Source organism: Physeter macrocephalus, chromosome 1 (genome assembly GCF_002837175.3).
Source record: "Physeter macrocephalus isolate SW-GA chromosome 1, ASM283717v5, whole genome shotgun sequence".
Lineage (NCBI taxonomy): Eukaryota > Metazoa > Chordata > Mammalia > Artiodactyla > Physeteridae > Physeter > Physeter macrocephalus.
In genome coordinates, this window is record NC_041214.2 from 102,545,609 (window position 1) to 102,565,676 (window position 20,068).

The 20,068-nt window shown below is 39.1% G+C and overlaps 1 protein-coding gene across 3 annotated transcripts in view; it reads right to left on the reverse strand.

Moving 5' to 3' along the window:
• Positions 1-634: 634 nt before the first annotated feature.
• The window catches only part of NECTIN3 (nectin cell adhesion molecule 3), a 126,540-nt gene continuing 107,106 nt past the window's right edge, over positions 635-20,068 (reverse strand). The window contains exons 8-9 of one of the 3 annotated variants that reach the window (XM_024120196.2): positions 1,720-1,782; positions 635-929 (exon numbers count right to left, since the gene is read on the reverse strand). In XM_024120196.2, the coding sequence (XP_023975964.1) occupies positions 750-929; positions 1,720-1,782 (243 nt within the window). In that variant the 3' untranslated portion in view covers positions 635-749. Of the gene's footprint in view, positions 930-1,719; positions 1,783-6,853; positions 7,049-20,068 lie in introns of those variants that run through there. The other 2 variants (XM_024120197.3, XM_055085701.1) reach the window with 2 other exon arrangements.

Genomic DNA, 20,068 nt, shown 5'->3' on the forward strand with positions numbered 1-20,068 from the left:
ACTATAAAGAACAGAACTGTGGGAACAATGACCGAGTAAGAGAAGAACCCTGGTTAGCACACAGCTCATCAAGACTAGGCCGATAATAGCAAGAAATATGCATCCCTCAGGACCTTGGTGATCAAGAAGGAATGCATATTACAATATCACAAGAGTCTAAAAGAAACCAACAGACTTGAAGGTCTGAACTGTCTTTTGTTATTGTTTCTGGGATAAACAACAAATTTTGCCTCTTTTCTCAGGTCTCCTGTTTGTAAGAAGGTATTGTAATTGTATTAAGCATGTCAGGAAAAGCCAAATCCCAACTAAATAATTAGTGAGATGGATTTTGAGCTCCTTTTCCTGCCCATTTGAGTTACAGATGAACAGGCTGGTCTGCCTGAGACCCAGTGAGGTTAATACTCCCAGCTGGGGCCTTTCGTTCTGGAGAATCACTGCTGTCATCCCAGGCAGATGCTCTACTTTTAAATGAACATGCCATTGTAGGCCAAATGTTAGTAGCTAAACACCATCATCACAGAAACACACAAAGCTAGAGTCAAGTTCACAAACACAGCTGGTGATTAAGAAACTCTTAATGAAAGGAAGAAATGTGCTATTGACTCCAAGTCATTCATCACTACTTCTGATATACTTAGACTGGGATTGTTTTATGTGAGACAGAATAAAATCATACCTATTGGCCTCAGTTTATCTCCCTCAATCTAAGAATAAACATTTGTTAGAACACCAGTGGAGAAAGAGGACAATCACACGTAATGTTCCCGTGGGTTGATGTAGACTCTCTCCAGGTCATGGCTTGGATGATATTTGCCAGGACTCCCGTCTTCATAGCACATCTGATTGTAGAGGGGGTACATCTGCTGAATCCCATCTTCTCCCACTGGATTCTCATCTTCATAGTCAAATCTTCTGCTATTCAGTCCATTCTAAAAATTCAAACATTGCTTACATTATCAGAGCAGCTGTTTGTATTTTTTCTAGCTCTTGGGTAAAAACAGGCAAGAACAGAATTCATTACACACAAGCTATTGAATGGCAAGGTAAAGTTCAACAACTTATCATTTTTCAGTCACTTGTTGCTTACAATACCTGTACAAGAGTGGTGGCATCTCCTAAACAGAAAATTGTGACTAATGAGGACTGTGGTCAGTTTTAGGTTTCAAAATTTGGAACTGGTATCAGTTAAGGTAAACTGGAGAAAAACAAGGTTGTGAACTGCAGGAGTCTCTCAGCAAGGCTCAAGCTTGCAATCCATGCATGAGATAATACAGAGAACTAAAACAACCAAAACAAAACCAAAAGAAGCTTCAAGATTCAGCACTGGGAAATTAGGGAAGAGACACAGTGAAAAATCAACTGGTATTTGACTGTATGCCCAACGTGGCTGAGGATAAGAAATGCTGTCAAAAAACAGCCTCTTGTCTTGACCTTTCTTCCTTGCTTGACTCTGGGTCACAGCTGACACCATAAAATGAACCTCCCTGATGCTCTATGGTGTGTCTGGTACTGAGCCTCTGTCAGGTTACTGGTTTCATAAAACTTGATTACTTCTAAGAGGAATAAGCAAGCTCAAGGACTTTACAAAATCACACCACAGATGGTCAGACAGCAGAGGTGAATAAAACAAAATTTCATGGAAATAAAACAGTATTTTAATAAACATGGTGGTCCCCGGCTCCGCCTGGGCTGACCCTACTAGAGGACCATGTTACTTACAGAGCGCTGGAGACTGCCAACCTCTCTACCTTTGAACTGAGTCTGCAGAGGCAAGTGTTCAGTCTGGAGGGAGAAGACAGAAAAAGACATGCACTCTAAAGCACCAAGCACATGATAAGACATATCAACCAAGACCGCTAAGACTCCTGTTTTTAAAAGAGCCAATCATGTCTTGTTAAATGTCTGCCAACTAAACAAAATGTGCCACATGAGGATGGGAAAAGCAACTACATTTCCTGAGAGTTGTCTCTCTCTCCTGGCTCCAAACTTCTTGTAGAAGGAAGAAAATATACAGAACATCTGCTACAGAAGCTCTCATGCAAACTTGTTTACATCTTACTTGAGGTAACATTCAGCACAGGTCTCTTGCCTTTTCTCAGTGGAAGAGTCTGATATTTTGAATTGACTAAAAAGGGTTTGGAGTGGTAATGAAATATTTTATAGATGTATACATGGTCTGCTTTCGTTTCCTGTTGCTATTCCCTGTCTTCCAACCCTATACAGATCATAAAGGGGTTCATCGTTTTCAAACCTCAGCCTAAGAGAATCTTTCTCAGCTTCCCTTTCACTTATAAACATATACTTACCCTTCAGCCCCAAGTTCAAATATCATCCCTTTCAGGAAGTGAAGCACAAAACCCTCAGACAGAGAGAGCCACTCTCCTTTCCGTGCTTTCACAGCATGTGTTATCACAATTATTTATTTGCTTTCTCCTTCACTGGATTGAGGGTGCTGGCTGGAGTATTTATAGACATTATCTCATTTAACTTTTATAATAATTCTGTAAAACCAATGTCTTTATTTTACAGATGACTAAAACTGGGGCTCAGAGTGGTTAAGTAAGGTGTCTCCAGTCACACAGCTGGTAAGTGGTAGATACTTTGTCTGATTCCTAAACCTATACTTTTATACCCATGCTTCTGGCTCAGTGCCTGGAAAATAGATGTTTAATAAATATAACAAAAGAATGCCTGAAAGTCCCAGCATGTAGGCATATCTATCAACATGCTCTTCATTTCACTGTCTTTGCTCATGCTGTCCTTTTTGTCTGGAAGGTCTGCCACTTAACCTCTGGCACTTGAAATACTACCCATCTTGGTCTGACTAAAGTCATTTTTTTTTTTTTCTAAAAGGCTTTTCCACACTACCCACCAAAGTTTATTTACTCCTACTTTTCCTATTGTTCTTGTTTATACCTCCATTATAGCAGACATCATGCTCTGTCAGTTTTATGGTTCCTAATGTCTGTATCTTTCAACCTAGTAAACAGTGAACCTCTTTTGGCCATCCTCCTCCATCCCCACACCCTAGCCTGTGGTTCTGCAACAGTAAGAATTCAACAGTTAAGCAATAACTTCATTGAAATATGAACTATCAACTCTTGATATTCTACATCATATGCCATGATATATAAATTATAAGTTATCTGTGACAAATTCATTCCCCCTGTCACATTCTGCACGATTCTAGGGTGCTTCCTACATGACTGTTGATACTGACAGTACACACTGGTAAAAGTCCAAGGCAGGGCCTGCTTCATGGACCTTGTATCGCCATCTTGACATGCTTAATTTTTAAACAAGGGGCCCTGCATTTTTGCTTTGCACTGAGCCACACAAATTACATAGATGGTGCTGGTCCAAGGAAAATAGACTCAGAAAAAAAAAACCTAAAATTAAAATTAGCATTTTCTTTTGTTCCTTGGTTATTTTAGATGAGCCATGGCTTTATGAGCAATAACAGCATTGCTAACCTTTTCTCATGGCCTGAGACATAAAATCAGCCCGAAGCGGTACACTTGAAAATAATGGACAAGAAAAGGGAATTCCTAGGACTGAGCAGGAAGAAATGCTGTCTGGACACCATGAACAGTCTTCACTCGCGCTGAATGGACAATTAGCAAATGTTAAGTTCTTCTTCTCTACCCAATATTGTAATCCTTCATCAATAATCATTATACCTCACATGAGCCCATGAATTTTGTAGTACAATAGTTAATCAAATTCTTTATATAGACAGAAGCCCCGAACATCCTAGGGATGGCCCTGCATTAGGGACCAGGGCTACGCAAGAGCATGCTGTGCTTGCCTCTGCATTACGTGGCCATTTAGCTTCTGACAAGATACCTAAGGAACTAAATTTAATCTAAATTCCTGGTACATGTGCTCTCTTTCCGCTAGTCCATAAACTACCCTAAACGTTGCATGTTCTGACTTTTTAATAAAGTTAATCAACACAGTATACAGAAAAGTGTCTTGCATGATAACCTTTCATATGGTTGGTGCTTAGTATATATAAACTGAATTACCTATAATATTTTAACTGATGGATACATGATATATATTATTCTATTATTCTTGTGGTTTTTCCCAGAAAGCCTTGGGATACTCTGAATCTCTAATACGTATTTTGATTTCTCTACTTACATGTACTGTAACAACCAATTTCTATTGAGCTACAAACCCATATTCACTTTCCTGATTTACTAAAGTCATGTAGACTTTCATTCCTGTCTTCCAAGGTGCTAACGACACTAGTTTTTCAAGTTTTATTATATATTATCTTAATAAATATTTTTACTTTCTCTGACTCAACAAATAAACCAAAACCTCTACATTTTACTATGTGCTATATTTTAATCTGTTTCCATGTAGATAATATTTTAAAACCCCATAAACAGCTTTTAGAGTTACTAAGGTTTATTTTCGGGGATGACAGAACCAAGATTTCAAGTTGCTTTTGTCAACAAGTCTACAATCACCCTGGATACTCTGCTTGCTCTGGCAGTGGAAGAACTTCAAACTAGAGTTCCATTTGGAACCATTATCCCCACTACCAAGTTGGAGTCTTTTTGGTCTTCTCTCTTGTTTCATAATTTCACCCTCAAAATGCTCTGTACTTCCTTCCATGTCTCCCTTTTGCTCAGACTCTTTCATTGTGATCTATAAACCGTACACATTGTTCTTTTTAAACACATTCTCCTACCTTCCCAAACTTTTCTCTAAAATGTTCCCTCCAATTCCTAGCCCCAAATGACATCTGCCTCTTCCAGAATTTTCTTAAGCCTGGAGGAAGCAGGATTTCTTCTAACTAGTGCAAATCACTCCCACATCTACAAGAACTTCCATATCATTCTCTTATTTTGCAACTCTCTTTTTTTTTTTTTTTGCCATGGATTCCTACCTCCTGGCAGGCAAATATGTTCAAGAATCTGCCATCTTAAGAGATAAATGAAAATATCTATTAAAACTTCATCTTAAATTCTAAAAGGTCATTATTAACTTACCTCTTAAAACCTCCACCTAACAAGATACCTAAAACTCATAACCTGCTGAAGGACCATCCATCTTCCCTCAGTTCCTAAGGTTGCAATAAGCGAAGGTAAACTAAGCACCCCACAACCTCATATCTAGTCTGTAATTGGTCTCTCCTCCATTGCTACCTTCCCAATTCAAGCAACTGCTAAGCGTCCGCATCACATCCTTGGGTTTACACTGCCACTTACAGCACACCAGACATACCCAAATATTTTAGTGTTCATTATTTTTATAAAACAAGAGAATCTCAGAGTAGAGATTATATGAAGAATGTATGGATAATGAATTATTAGTAAACTACTATGATTCCACCTGCAATGTCTTGAAAGACACAAAGTTCTTTCTATAGAGAAACTCCAGGCCCTGATGGAATCACTAGTAAATTCTACCAAACATTTAAAGGATTAATACTACTCTTAAATTCTTTCTGCAAATGGGAGAAAAGAGAACACTTTGTAACTACTTTTATGACATTAGCATCACCCTGATACCAAAACCAGACAAAGATATTATTAAAAAAGAAAACTAAGTTTTTTCCTTGTATCCCCAAATCTTAAACCAAAACAGCCCTCAACAGTTGAATGTCTAAACAAATTATGGTGTATTCATAAAATGGAATACTACTCAGCAATGAAAGGAAATTTATTCAAGCAACAACATGGATCTCAAAAATATAATGCTAAAGAAATTGGACACAAAAAAGCATGCTGTGATTCCCTCTATGTGAAATTCTTTTTAAAAAGCATAACTAGTATGTTGTGATAGAAGTCACATTACTGGTTGCCTGAGGTGTCAAGGAGGGGTGGTCATGGTAGAGGGTGTGTATGAGAAGTTTTTCAGGTGATAGAAATGGTCTTGATTGAGGTAGTGGTTGCATGAATGTATACAATTGGCAAAGCTTATCAAACTGTACACTTAAAACGGGTCATAGTGTTATGTCAATTATATCTCAATAAAGTTGAGTTTTTTTAAAAGAAAAAAACTATACCTTTCCATTTTATCACAGTCATTCGTTTTGGAGGAGCATGCACGTGGAGGTGAATTCAAATGGGAACACAGTCTGGAATCTGGCATGATGCAAGGACACAGTAAATTCTCAATAAATACTTTATAACAGATTGTCCATGATGCAGGAGTTTCTCGACTCCAATATTCAATTGCTTACTTGTGTTCTAGTGACTGAGTTCCTAATCCATAGATATATGATTTCACCACACTAAAAGGAATTAACACATGAATAAATGGTTATCATACATCATTCACTAAGTATGGATTCCTCAAAGCATAAAGGATATTACATTCCTATCCATTAAGTACCTCTCTAAGCCATGACTAAAGCTGTGAACCAAAAGTCAATTTTCCCTTTCACTTTTATTAATAGTTGTGAGAGCAGCCAGCCATGTTGTATGAGCAACAACTATAGAGACTGTGTTCTAATCAAGCAAAATTTACAACAACATTAATTAGGCACTTGTTTAATGAGATATATAATTGTTACTGTTCTCCACGATAATTACCGAAGCTACTCGCATGAATGTCTCTTATTATTACAGTAGACCCTTGGCATTCACAGATTTAACATTGCTGGTTTTAACCATTCATGAGTGAATTTTACAAGGTTATGACAGATTGTAATTTGTAACTTTGTTGAGACACAAATTTGAATGAACACTGAGGAGATTTCTGACATGGAATAGTCATTTAGCTCGTTAATGAGCATAGCAACTGTTAAGCTGTGTCTCTGTTATTCTCAACTCATATATGAATTCTATAAAAGATAGGGGTATTTAAGAATGTTTCTCAAAAGCCTGTGAAGTTTCCTCTGTGAATGTCAAAGGGTTGCTGTGTGGGCTTCCCTGGTGGCGCAGTGGTTGAGAGTCCGCCTGCCGATGCAGGGGACACAGGTCCGTGCCCTGGAGCAGCTGGGCCCGTGAGCCATGGCCGCTGAGCCTGCGCGTCCGGAGCCTGTGCTCCACAACGGGAGAGGCCACAACAGTGAGAGGCCCACGTACTGCAAAAAAAAAAAAAAAAAAAAAAAAAAGGGGTGCTGTGTTATTAATCAACCTTTTCCTTTCAAATTTAGAATTTTTTTTTTTACTGATTTTTAGTTAATTCTTAGGTTTCTAATATCTAGAATCAATCATGATCAATGCAGATTGCCACTACACATTATACAGATTTGATGTATAAAGTCTACCTGGATGTTATTCCCCAAGACTTGAGATTTTATTTGCTTATAACTCCTCTTTCCCAATTTCTGGGAGAGTAAGGTTCACTTCTGTGTTCCGTCCATGCACTCCATTCTATAAATCCTTTCCTGTTAACACTCTAAGAAGGAGACTGGGAGGTTTCCCCCAAACCGCACATGGTGCTATTATCACAGAGTAGATGTTCAATGACTCCCACTCTCAGTCAGCGGTCACCACAAAAGTCTTGGGTGCTGGAGTATGTTGTGAAAGCTGTGCCAGTTGGACTAGAAACCTTGGGGTCTAAATTCCTAACTGCAAAGAATAGGGCAGAGTTAGGTCTGAACAGGTTCAAGAGAAGGGTGTGAACACCATGAAAATAGGTTCTAGATCCTCAGTACTCAGAAATCTTATAAATAAAGACTGGAGGAGAGGATCTAAGGTTAAAGGAAGAGAAAAAGGGAACAAAGAAGTTGGCTCAATAATGTCAACATGGTTAAAATAGACATCATTAGGCTCTCTGTAGACAAAAGAACAACTTTAATTTGTAAGAACTGACAAAAGATTCTTCCCCTACTCCTTGCCCCTTAAGGTAGGTGTTGTACAATATGCTTTAAATGTCCTCATATTCTTATATCATGTCCTAAAGGTAATTTTATTACTGTTCCTATAATAAAGATGAGGAAGCTGAGGCTCAGGAGAGTTGAAGCAATGTTCCCAGTTCATAGAGCTAAGACTCACATTTCTATTTATGTAATTCCAAAGTCTGTGTCTTAAACCATCACACAAAGCCACCTATCTTCCTACCTTGAGTATATCCACTATCTTCCTAATTTGACTGCAGAAGGGCGCTCAAAAGCAAGAACACAATGGGCACTTGAAAGGGGAGAGGGCATAAAACTGAGGGGAGAGACTGCGATGCTCAGTATTCGACAATTTTGCCAGCTGCTCTGAGTTTTCTTCATCTGAACTGGTCAAACAGAAGCTATGGCCTAAGTTACTTCCCCTCCTGCTTGGGCTCCAGCTTCAATTAAAGAAAAACAAAGGCAGGGCTTTTCCTGAGCAGTTTAGGACTCTCAGAGTTTTACCTCTGTCCCAGCCCAGGGCTGAACACATAATGGTCATTTGCTGTAGGATAATACTTTATAAAATTAATTTAGAGGGAATTTCCTCTCCTGTTTTATTGTTTGTTTATACCTTTCAGTGATATATTGATAGTTGGTACCTTGAGAGCCATGTCCAGTCCCCTAATTTATAATGTTAAAGATTGTAATGACGCAATTACAAGCAGAAATGACTACAGAATGTCCTCATGGCAAACTTTTCAAACGTATGCTTAATCATGAGGCTTATTATAAGACAGAAGAATATTAGATATCTTATCCTACAAGGCAGCATTGGGTTTTTCTTAAGTCACCACAGAATTATAACTGCCTAGTTGTTGTTGAAACCGTTTTCTTATCCAAAAGGAAGACAGTGTTCCTTCTTATCACTGGTAAATAAATTTCATTACTTCTGAGTATACATTCTAGACTTAAATTTTTCAATGTAAAATTTGGTATGACACATTTTAATGAAATTTCTTATCTTGGCTATGGTCTCACTAATGCTTACCTTAAAATACACAAAAAAATGATACTTCACCTAAATTGTAATATGTATGCAAAGCAAAGTACCTAATTAAGGCAGACAGATGATAAAGATGATGGAAAATTATCTGCAGGCGAATGAGACACCCACATACAATACTAAGATGTCCCCCCAATCATAAATCCTACCCATTTAAAGGACACAAATCAAATGATTATGCATTCATATGTGCTATTTTCCACAACTAATAAATACCTGCACATGTTAACATCAGAATGCTGTGCTGTCCTTGTCACAATGGGCATCTTTGCTCTTCAACCCCTTGCCTTAACACTGCACCAAATTACCCACGCATATCACTTTATCTCCAAATTTGCCCACAAGGTAAACCTTCAATCCAGAGCCGTTAATGTATTTTCATCCATGCACACAGATGCCCTCAAAGAAGGTGTTAATTACCTCTTCTATATCAGGCACAGGATTGTACTCCAAGCCACTATGTGCAGAAATACTACCTTCATAAACCAAATTCTAATTCCTCTCTAGAAACTATTAATATGGGCCTTCCCAAATCTCATATTTGATCCAACGTTCCTGAACTCATGGCACTGGAAAAAGATACTCTAAGAACTTCTTTGCGCTTAATAAGTTACGCTATTCTTAGCAAAAAGATAAAAAAGTAAAAAGAGCCTCCTAAAATCTTTAACACTAAACATATTTTAGATTGTGAAACAAAATGCAGTATACTAAATGTAGAGCACCACTACTCTTATATTCCTTCCTACTGAAAGGTGAGATAATACAGGAATCATTTCCCTTACCAATAATCTACTGTTTCTATTGAGGGTGTAATTAAAAGGTAGAAAATAAAATATGAATAGGTCTTTATCTGTTTGCTTAATGATTACTAACCTATGAACAATCTAAAGGATCCTTGAATATATTTAGTTAATAATTACATGTATTTTTTCCCTTGGGGTCTTACATTCAAATGAAAGGCATTTTTCATCATTTTCCTGAAAAGAAAAAAGAAAATCTAGGTAACATACGCTATTTCTTCTTCTAAAGGAATATAACCTAATAACAGTAAAGAAGGCGAGACAGAAGAGAAATCATCTGCTATGGAAAGCTAATATTAACCTTCAGGGACAGCAATTTTGTAAATATAAAGCCCAAAGTAGGCAGTTCTGTTTGAAATAGAGAAGTAGCTGTAATCCCAGTTTGGCATTTCCCTGCCCACAGGCACTAACGTCTTGAGCAACCTGCACAAAGGTACCTTGAGCTGGAATACAGCTCCTAGGTTAAGCATGACCAGAACATGTCAGTGACTGGAACAGAGTTCACAGCACCAGTGGTTTAAGGAGGAGGGTGAAGTCATTGACACAAAAGGAGGGGAATCCTTCCAGTGGAGATAAGAAAATGAGTCAAGGATCTTTTGTTTGCCTTCAGTTTACTCAGCAGAGTCAGAACTGAGTGTTCAATATATGCTCTTATTAGATGCCGCTCCTCTATCTGGCAAGAAACACTGCTTACTAAAGTAAATGACAGTTAACATAGCATTTCGTCTTCATGCCCACATAGTTTAAATGGCCAAACAAAGCCTGAGTATTTTCTATTAGCCCCTAGAACAGGCTAACAACTACAAATAACAGGTCATCCGCCAAGTCTGGGATCTGTAAATACCACTTCAACTGACATTCCTTCACTGGATACTGAAAGGAGTCGGTCTGTTAGGACATGATCATTTCCATTATGTAAAACAAAGAACTAAATGTGAACTTCTGGGGGAAAAAGCAGAAGGAGTAAATCACATTTTTAAAATATCAACTTAAAAGATATTTAAATTAATTCCATATTAATGGCATTTAAGGTGACATAGTTACCTAGTCCCTGCCCACGCTGGACTAGCCCTAGGCTGTGGGTGACCCTGGCTGGAATGGATCTTACCTAGAGGGGCCTCCTTGGGGGCCACCAGCAGGTGCCACTGAAGCAGCAGCAGCTCCTTCCTTAGTCCTGTGCAGTTAGTTCAGACCCAGTGTTCGTGAGAGGCGCCATCACGTTTGGGATACCTGGTCTGAGAGCTGATGGGAACTTTGGTGCTGCTGTTTATGAGAACTGAGTTCCACAGAGGTAAACTTCAGTCTTCTCTAAATGGGCTGGAAATCAATAGTGTGTCCTCTGAAATAACCTCATCATTAGTAATACTCTACCAATAGGAATGCCAAAGAACTTATCTGTTCCCCTGCCCTCCAGGAATTTACAACCTTGTTTCACGTTTCTTGTCTTCCAAATAGTTAAACAACAAAGCAACACAGTTTGAATGCAAACTACTCAAAAGCTGGAAACCTGTCTTATGCTTCTACTTTTTCTCTTCTACCACAGTACCTACCATGCTGTAGGTATATAAACACCTACTGATCTAATCTGATTATAACCTCAAAGCGCTACAGATCCACAATTTCTTATCTGTAAGTTTTAGGAACAGATGTATTTTGGAATTCAGAATTTTTCAGATTTTTAGAAAGGTGATATGCACTTATTCCATATGTTTTATAAATATAAACCCCATACAGAACCCCATAATCAAACATATAAATATTTCTGCAATGGAAATATGAGCATTCACATTAAGTAAAGAAAGTAATGACTATGTATAGCTTCATGAGAGTCAGCAGTTCAGGTCAGATTTTGGTGCAAAATGAGTTTTAAAAAAAACTTCAGGGGCTTCCCTGGTGGCACAGTGGTTAAGAATCTAGCTGCCAATGCAGGCGACACGGGTTAGATCCCTGGTCCAGGAAGATCCCACATGCTGCGGAGCAACTAAGCCCGTGTACCATAACTACTGAGCCTCCGCTCTAGAGCCCGCAAGCCACAACTATTGAGCCCAAGCATCGCAACTACTGAAGCCCGCACGCCTAGAGCCCACGCTCCACAACAAGAGAAGCCACTGCAATGAGAAGCCTGCGCACTGTAACAAAGAGTAGCCCCCGCTTGCTGCAACTAGAGAAAGCCTGCGCCCAGCAATAAAGACCCAACGCTGCCAAAATTAATAGATAAATAAATAAATAACTTAAAAAAAAACTTCAGATGCCTAGAGATTTTTATAAATGTAGATAACAGACTGTGGACGTATAACACACATCATAAGAATGACGGCAATTCAGAGGCTAGAGCAATCAAGATAAGCTGTGGAGAAGTGAAGGTGAAACAGTATTAGTGAGAACCCAGACTCTATCGGTGGGGTGGGAGAACTCATCTGACCGCACTGAGGGTATGGGGGGTCTGACCACAGAGCACCAGGCTGAGAGTCCCAAGCCTCCAGAGCCACCCAGATTCTAGGCTATGCGAGCAACACAGTGAAAACAGGGCCTGAGAAATATCAATCTAACCAGTGGTGATGATCATGATGATGGTGAGTGTGGCTTTTTAGAGCACAGGAAAATCCAGGATTTGACCACCAATAGCAGGGAGCAGAGAAGGGGAAGTGAAAGAAGGCAGAAAACACCAACAGACCTATAGCTATACACCGAGTCTGCAGATGCTATAAGCATGTACAAAAAGAAAAAATAAGAGGGGAAAAAGAATAAACGTAGGCCATGTACTTCATTAAAGGTTTATGGGACAGAAGGTATATTTGTCCATGAAAAGAGAAACAGTGTAGATAATAGCAGAGATTATCACTACAGATTGAGTCGAATCATGAGAAAAATCACATTCTATCCAGAAAAACAGATCATAGATTTAAGAACGATAGTTCTTAAAGAGAGCACAAAGGCTGTAAAATCCCTGGGTGGGGAGTGAGCTGCTCATGTTACAGACATTGAAGCAGTTGTGAGGTTGGGGAGGAGGAGTAGAAGGAAAAGGGCTGCTGTGACCCCAAAAGATGGGTAACACTTTATGGGCCCCCATGAAAGATTAAGGCGAATCAGAGTTGAATCAAAGAATTCTGACCGAAAGCATCATGTGTGATTACAGGTGAAAGATCCAGAAGAGGTGAAAGCCGCTGGCCTGACAATGACAAGATGCAACAAAATGGGAGGGGTTAAACGTTATCACATGGAGGAAAACACTGCTGCTCATATGAAGATGCAGGTTCAGAAATAGACCTTCCATGCTCACAGAGATGAAGCATGTTGTATTAAAGAAGGGTGGCATGTACTTGCAAGAGGAGTCGTGTTTTCCTAACAGACTCAGAATGGGTAACAGATCAAACAGAGTAAGCACCATCTGTGTATTCAAGGAAAGGGCATAATGTTTGCTTTTGATTGCAGCCTTTTTTTTTTTTAAATGTTGCATTTCTATGTAAGTTGCTTGGAAGAGAGGAGAAAAAGAATATAAGTAGATATAAGTAGATAAGTAGATTCAAAAGCTCCAAAAATCTTCTATCCCTTTTCCCCCAAAGAAGCTCAGAGTGCTTTGCTAGAATCTCATTTTTACTTCCAAAAGGATTTGGCGAAACTCAGCGGTAAGGGTTAGAACAGACAAAGGCTCTCAGAGAGACTTATGCAGGATTTCACAGTAAGTCTAGGTGCTTTACTGTGTTCATAGAACAAATGAGGCCTCCAACCAATATGCATGGTACCTGGCAGATCAAAGGAAAAGGCCAACAGGAAAAATGTCCTCCTGGTAACAATTTGTGGGTGGAGAATTTTCTAACAGATACCATGGCACCATTAAGGGTGAAAGTTTTACTTCTTATGAACCTGAAGACCCACTTTAATTTTCTCCTTTTAAAATCAATATTTTTTTTTTTTTTTCGGTACGCGGGCATCTCACTGTTGTGGCCTCTCCCATTGTGGAGCACAGGCTCCGGACGCGCAGGCTCAGCGGCCATGGCTCACGGGCCCAGCTGCTCCGCGGCACGTGGGATCTTCCCAGACCGGGACACGAACCCGTGTCCCCTGCATTGGCAGGCGGACTCTCAACCACTGCGCCACCAGGGAAGCCCCTAAAATCAATTTTGAATACCATATCATCTTATTTTTAGTATGGTTTGGAGAAATATAAATTTTTAAAAAATAAATAAATAAAGAAGCTAGGTAATCCAAATTTCTTTTCTGAGAAATAAAGCCACCAGGGAAGCCCCGAAAATCAATTTTGAATACCATATCATCTTATTTTTAGTATGGTTTGGAGAAATATAAATTTTTAAAAAATAAATAAATAAAGAAGCTAGGTAATCCAAATTTCTTTTCTGAGAAATAAAATCCAGGCTAACTTTAGACCCTTTAAATGTGCAGAAGTAGATGAAAGGATCTTGTTTTTATACTCATTCTTCCTCATCTAGATTTTGGCAAGTATCCAAAAGAAAAAGGAGATGTAACAGTACAGAGTCCTCAACTTATTTATTTTAAAATACCAGTTTAGTTGAATCTGCATTCAGTTCAAAACAAGAGATGGCTCAGAATATTTAGATGATTAATGCCAGCAAATGCCTGAATGTTTCCCTATTTTGTGAAATGTTGAAAAAAAAGTCTACCTCAAGAACTTGGCTACTTGGTGGGAATGTAAATTGATACAGCCACTATGGGGAACAGTGTGGAGGTTCCTTGAAAAACTAAAAATAGAATTACCATATGACCCAGCAATCCCACTACTGGGCATATACCCAGAGAAAACCATAATTCAAAAAGACACATGCACCCCAATGTTCATTGCAGCACTATTTACAACAGCCAGGACATGGAAGCAACCTAAATGCCCATCGACAGACGACTGGATAAAGAAGATGTGGTACATATATACCATGGAATATTACTAAGCCATAAAAAAGGAACGAAATTGGGTCATTTGTAGAGATGTGGATGGACCTAGAGACTGTCATACAGAGTGAAGTAAGTCAGAAAGAGAAAAACAAATATCGTATATTAACGCATGTATGTGCAACCTAGAAAAATGGTACAGATGAACCAGTTTGCAGGGCAGAAATTGAGATACAGATATAGAGAACAAATGTATGGACACCAAGTGGGGAAAGCGGGGTGTGTGTGTATGTGATGAATTGGGCAATTGGGATTGACATGTATACACTAATATGTATAAAATGGATAACTAATAAGAACCTGCTGTATAAAAAAACAAATAAAATTCAAAAATTCAAGAAAAAAAAGAATTTAAGATTGAAAAAAAAAAGAACTTGGCTACAAATCTGTGCAACAGATCTTTAACAGGGCAAGCTGGATGACGAAGTGAGTTGTTCTGAGAAAATGCATGCACTTCACATTGTAGCTAAACTTTTTTCCTTAACTTAGCAGGAGATGAAATATATATATTTCAACTGTTTTTAATTTAAGAGTTTTTCTCCTTATGAGGTTCCACCCATATGTGCAGTGGGGTAATGTGACATCTCCTTATAAATAGCTTTCAAATGGCAATATGCACTGGAGTACGGAGCTCTGTTCTGTACAGATGCAAAGGCACCTGATGTGCTGGGAAAGGACAATGTATTAAATTGCAGCAGCTGAGCATCTTCTAGGTACAGTCTCAGAGGCTGTGGGATAACATAGCTGCTAAAGTCTAAGATTGTCCTTAATAACTGATGAATCAGAAGCAGCAGACTGGCTTAGTCCCTTTTATCTGAGGAATTCTAAAATGTTAGTGCAAGAAGGGCCTCAGGAATTATCCAGGAACAAATGCCCTCCTTTCACATATGAGGGAACAGGGTTCCAGAGAGGTAAAGGGATTTCCCCCCAGGGTCACTCATGACACAACTGGGACACAAATCCAGATCCACATTTCTTGACTCCCATGCCAGTGATTTTTCCAGTATTTGTGTGAACTCTCGAGCTAGACTGCCTGGGTTCTAATCTCAGCTCTCACAGCTGGGGACACTGTCAAAGTTGTTTAACGCTCTGAGCTTCAGTTTGCTTACATGAAAGATGAGGATCACACTAGCATGTGCCTCACAAGGTTGTTATAAGGGGTACATAAATTCATACATATAAAGCAGTTAGGACAATGCCTTGCATTTAACGAGTGCTAACTAAATGTGAGCTCTAATTAGTTAGTGTTAACAGGTGTAATCTCAGTTGGTAGGCAGCAAGGAACAAAAGAGCCCAAACCTAGAAGCCCTTCACTAGAAATTACCTTGGGGAAATTCACCCCTCAAAGCCTTAGTTTCCTCATTTATACAACGGGGAAAATAGTAATTCCTACCTGAGAAGGTGACTAGAAGGATTAAATGAGATGGTTCATGTGAAATGTTTACAACAGTGCCTGGCACATGAGTAGCACTCAACAAATAATAGGTATTAGTCACAAACAATAATTCAATGAAAACTTATAACTCTCTATCACCAACCTATTTCCGCCCTACTTAATACTATCTCCTTCTACCTTTCAACTTTCTCCATCCCTATGCCCAACAAAGAAGAAAAGAGTAGGGGATTTATTTTTCAACGTTAAATAAGGGAAAGAAGGAAAAAAAAAGTTTAAAAGGATGATTCATTTTATTGGGTTGGTCAAAAAGTTGGGGTTTTGAAGAACCCGAACGAACTTTTTGGCCAGCCCAATATATAAACAGCCAAATTTTCCAATATATCAGTGCATGAGAGCTGACACTTTGGAGAAAGGAAAAACTGTATGCATGAGAACATTTTCAACTCACCAGCATACCATTTAGGGCCTTAACGAAGTAGGGCAGTAATTTTGTTAAATACAGAACAAGCTAATAAATGAACTAAAAGATGTGTTTTCCTCTCATATACTATTGGTGGTAGTGTACCTTGGTATAAAGTGTAAATCTGTGGGCAATAACCATCAAAATAAAAATCCATATACCCATTAATTTCTACTTCCTAGGGATTCATCTAATAGATATGTTCTAGACGTATAAAAGATATATTTACAAGTTAATCACTGCAACTGAATGTGAAACTATTTCCCTAATTCTTAGTTCAAGATTCTAGGTATCTCTCCAGTACCTAGTCATATGTACCTATACACTGAGGATTTTAATGGAAAAGTAATATCTTCACATTGGACCCTATAAGTTAAGTAAACGGAATAATCATAGACAACTTTAAAATATGCTCTGGTAACCATGCTTATAATCTATTAATTTTCTATGATAGTGTATTTTACTTACCCTTGAGCACAGTTTGCTAGGGGGAAAAATGCTCATTGATAATATCACAATATCATGCTGTATTTGCCAAATATTGATTTTAAAACATCAAACATTTTGGGGAGTGATATCACCAAGACGCTGGAGTAGGAGAACCCAGCCTCCAGCCCCCTGCAAAAATCAACAATCAGACAGATAATCACAAACAAAAACAGTTCTGAGAGAGCTCAGGAGTCCACTTAAGAATCTTTAGCAACACAGTGGAACAAAGAAACCTAAAAATAACTACAGAAAAAGGAAGAATAATGTCATTTTGCCTGCATCATCCCATCCCCCAGGCTGGCACTGCTCGGCGCCAAGAGCGCACTTCCAGCTAGGAAGAGTACCACTGACTGGGAAAAACAGGGTGGGGTGAACAACCCGTCTTTCAGGGCACCACGTGAAGGATCCACATCGGTTTCACCCCACCCAGAGACCAGCACAGCTGAGATGTATGGAGATGCCTAGGAACAAGGAAAAAGAGCAGGGGCTGCCAAAAAGAGCCACACAGTGGGAGTAACCAGGGTTCCCTGTAAACCACTCTGCAGAGGAATCCAGCAGCTTTTGTCGCTGATGAAACCAACTGTCAACATGGCTGCCATGAAATTCCTGCAGATTTTACCTTTTTTCACCTCAAGGTGTTTGCATTTGCAGACCACCAACTACCTGAGTTCTGTCTTATTCCCTCCCCTCCCTGCCCCCTCTGTAGCCCAGGATCCTCACCAGCAGCCAGCCCAGGCCTCTGTGGCTGCTTGGGTGCAAGACACCAGGCTAGACTCCCTTGGCTGATTCCCACCACATGCATATGCTTGGGACCAGCTGTTCTGGCTGTGCACTTGCATGCTGCTAGTCTATGCCCATCACTCACCTCCACTGCCCTGGATGCACCTGTAGCAAGATCCTGCAGTCATAGAAGCCAAGGGGCTCACAGCTGTTTGGGGGACCAGATTCAGCCTTCTCTAGTCACTGGCCTGTACCACTGGGCTCACTTGCAGCTAGCCCTCTAGCTGTGTACCTGCACACCTCCAGCCCAAACTGAGTCACCTGCCTCCACTGACGTGTGCCCACGGCAAGACCTAGTGGCCACAGTAGCACATGCTGACAGCCAAGGTCTCCACAGCTGCCAGTGTGCCCACAGCAGGCCCCAATCCTTGCTGGCTGCCTTGGCCCCTGTCACTATGTACGTGTCTGCAACCAGTGTCTGCTACACAGGTACCTGCAGCTGGCCCCCTGCAGCCTAGTGTATGCACACTACTTTCTCTGGCCACCACTTCTGCCTGCCCTGGTCCCTAGCTGCTGGACCTAGACGTGCTGCTGAAGACCTCAACACTGCAGATCCCCCCACAGGGCTAGCCAAGGACCACACCGTTGTTGATGCTGTGACCCATGCAATCTGAGCCAAAGAGACATCATACCTAGCTTGTATCAGAGCCACAATATGCTCCCACACTTGACACCCTGAAATCAGTGAAATTGAAGGCAGAAATTATTCACTCAGAGGAGCTAAAAATAACAAACAGGAATTGAGAAAGCCTACTGGACTTGTGGAACACCATTAAGGGAAACAATCTATGCACCACTGGAGTCCCAGAAGGAAAAGAAAAGGAGAAAGAGGCAGAAAACTTATTTAAAGAAATAATGGCTGAGAACTTCCCAAACCTGGGGAGAAATTTGGACATCCAGGTTCATGAAGGTAATAGTTCACCCCATAATTTCAATCTAAAACAATTTTCCCTGAGTCACATTATAATAAAACTACCTAAAATTGAAAAGAGAATTTTAAAAGCAGCAAGGGAAACAAATTTCTCTCATACAAGGGAACCCCTATAATGCTACAAGTGGATTTCTCAGAAGAAACTCTACAGGCCAGGAAAGAGTGGGATGATATATTCAAAGTGCTGAAAGAAAAAACAAAACAAAACAAAAAAACCCTACCAACCAAGAATACTCTACCCAGCAAAGCTGTCCACCAGAAATGAAGGCAAGATAAAACATGAATATATACATGTAACAGTAAGTATAAAGTCAGATTCAGAATACTGTACTACTGTAATGTGGTGTGTTAACACTTAACTCTAGTATAAAGGATAAGGACAAAATTATTAAAAATAGTTACAATAATTTCTTAATGGAGTCACAACAAAAAAGAAGTATATTTCAATTAAAATCACAAGATTTGGAACAAGACAAGGGTGCCCACGTTTACCACTCCTATATAACAGTGTACTGGAAGTCCTAGCCAGAGCAATGCAAGGAAAAAAAGAAAGGCATCCAAATTGAAAAGGAGAAGTAAAATTATCTCTGTTTGCTGATGACATGATCTTTTATACAGAAAATGCTAAAGATTCCACCAAAAAACTGTTATAACTAATATGAATTCAATCAAGTTTTAGGATGTAAACCCAACATACAAAAATCAGTTGCATTTCTATACAATAACAAGAAACTATCTGAAAAAAGAAATACAGGAAATTCCATTTACAACAGCATCTAAAGAAAAAAAAATATTGATACTTAGGAATAAACTTACCCAAGGAAGTGAAAGATCTATACACTGAAAACTACATGATACTGATGAATGGAAAGTTATCCTATGTTCATGAGTCAGAATGAATATTAAAACATTCAAACTACCCAAAGTAACCCACAGAGTCAATGCAATCTCTGTCAAAATTCCAATGGCATTTTTCACAAAAATTTTTTAAAAATTCTAAAATTTGTATGAAACTACAAAAGACCACGAATAGCCAAAGAACAATAAAGCAAGAAGCATCACACTTTCTGATTTCAAACTATATTACAAAGGTATAATAATCAAAACAGTATGGTACTGATATAAAAATAGACACATAGATCAATGGAATAGACTTGAAGTCCCAGAAATAAATTCATGAATGTATGGTCAATTAATTTTGACAGAGAAGCCAAAAATATACAATGGGGAAAGAATGATGTTAGGAAAACTGTAAATGGTGTTAGGAAAACTGGACAGTCACATGCAAAAGAATGAAACTGGACCACTATTTTACACCATACACAAAAATCAACTCAAAATGAATTAAGGACTTGAATAAAACTCCAAGAAGAAATCATTAGTCTTAGCAATGATTTTTTAGATTTGACACTGAAAGCAAAGGCCACAAAAGCAAAA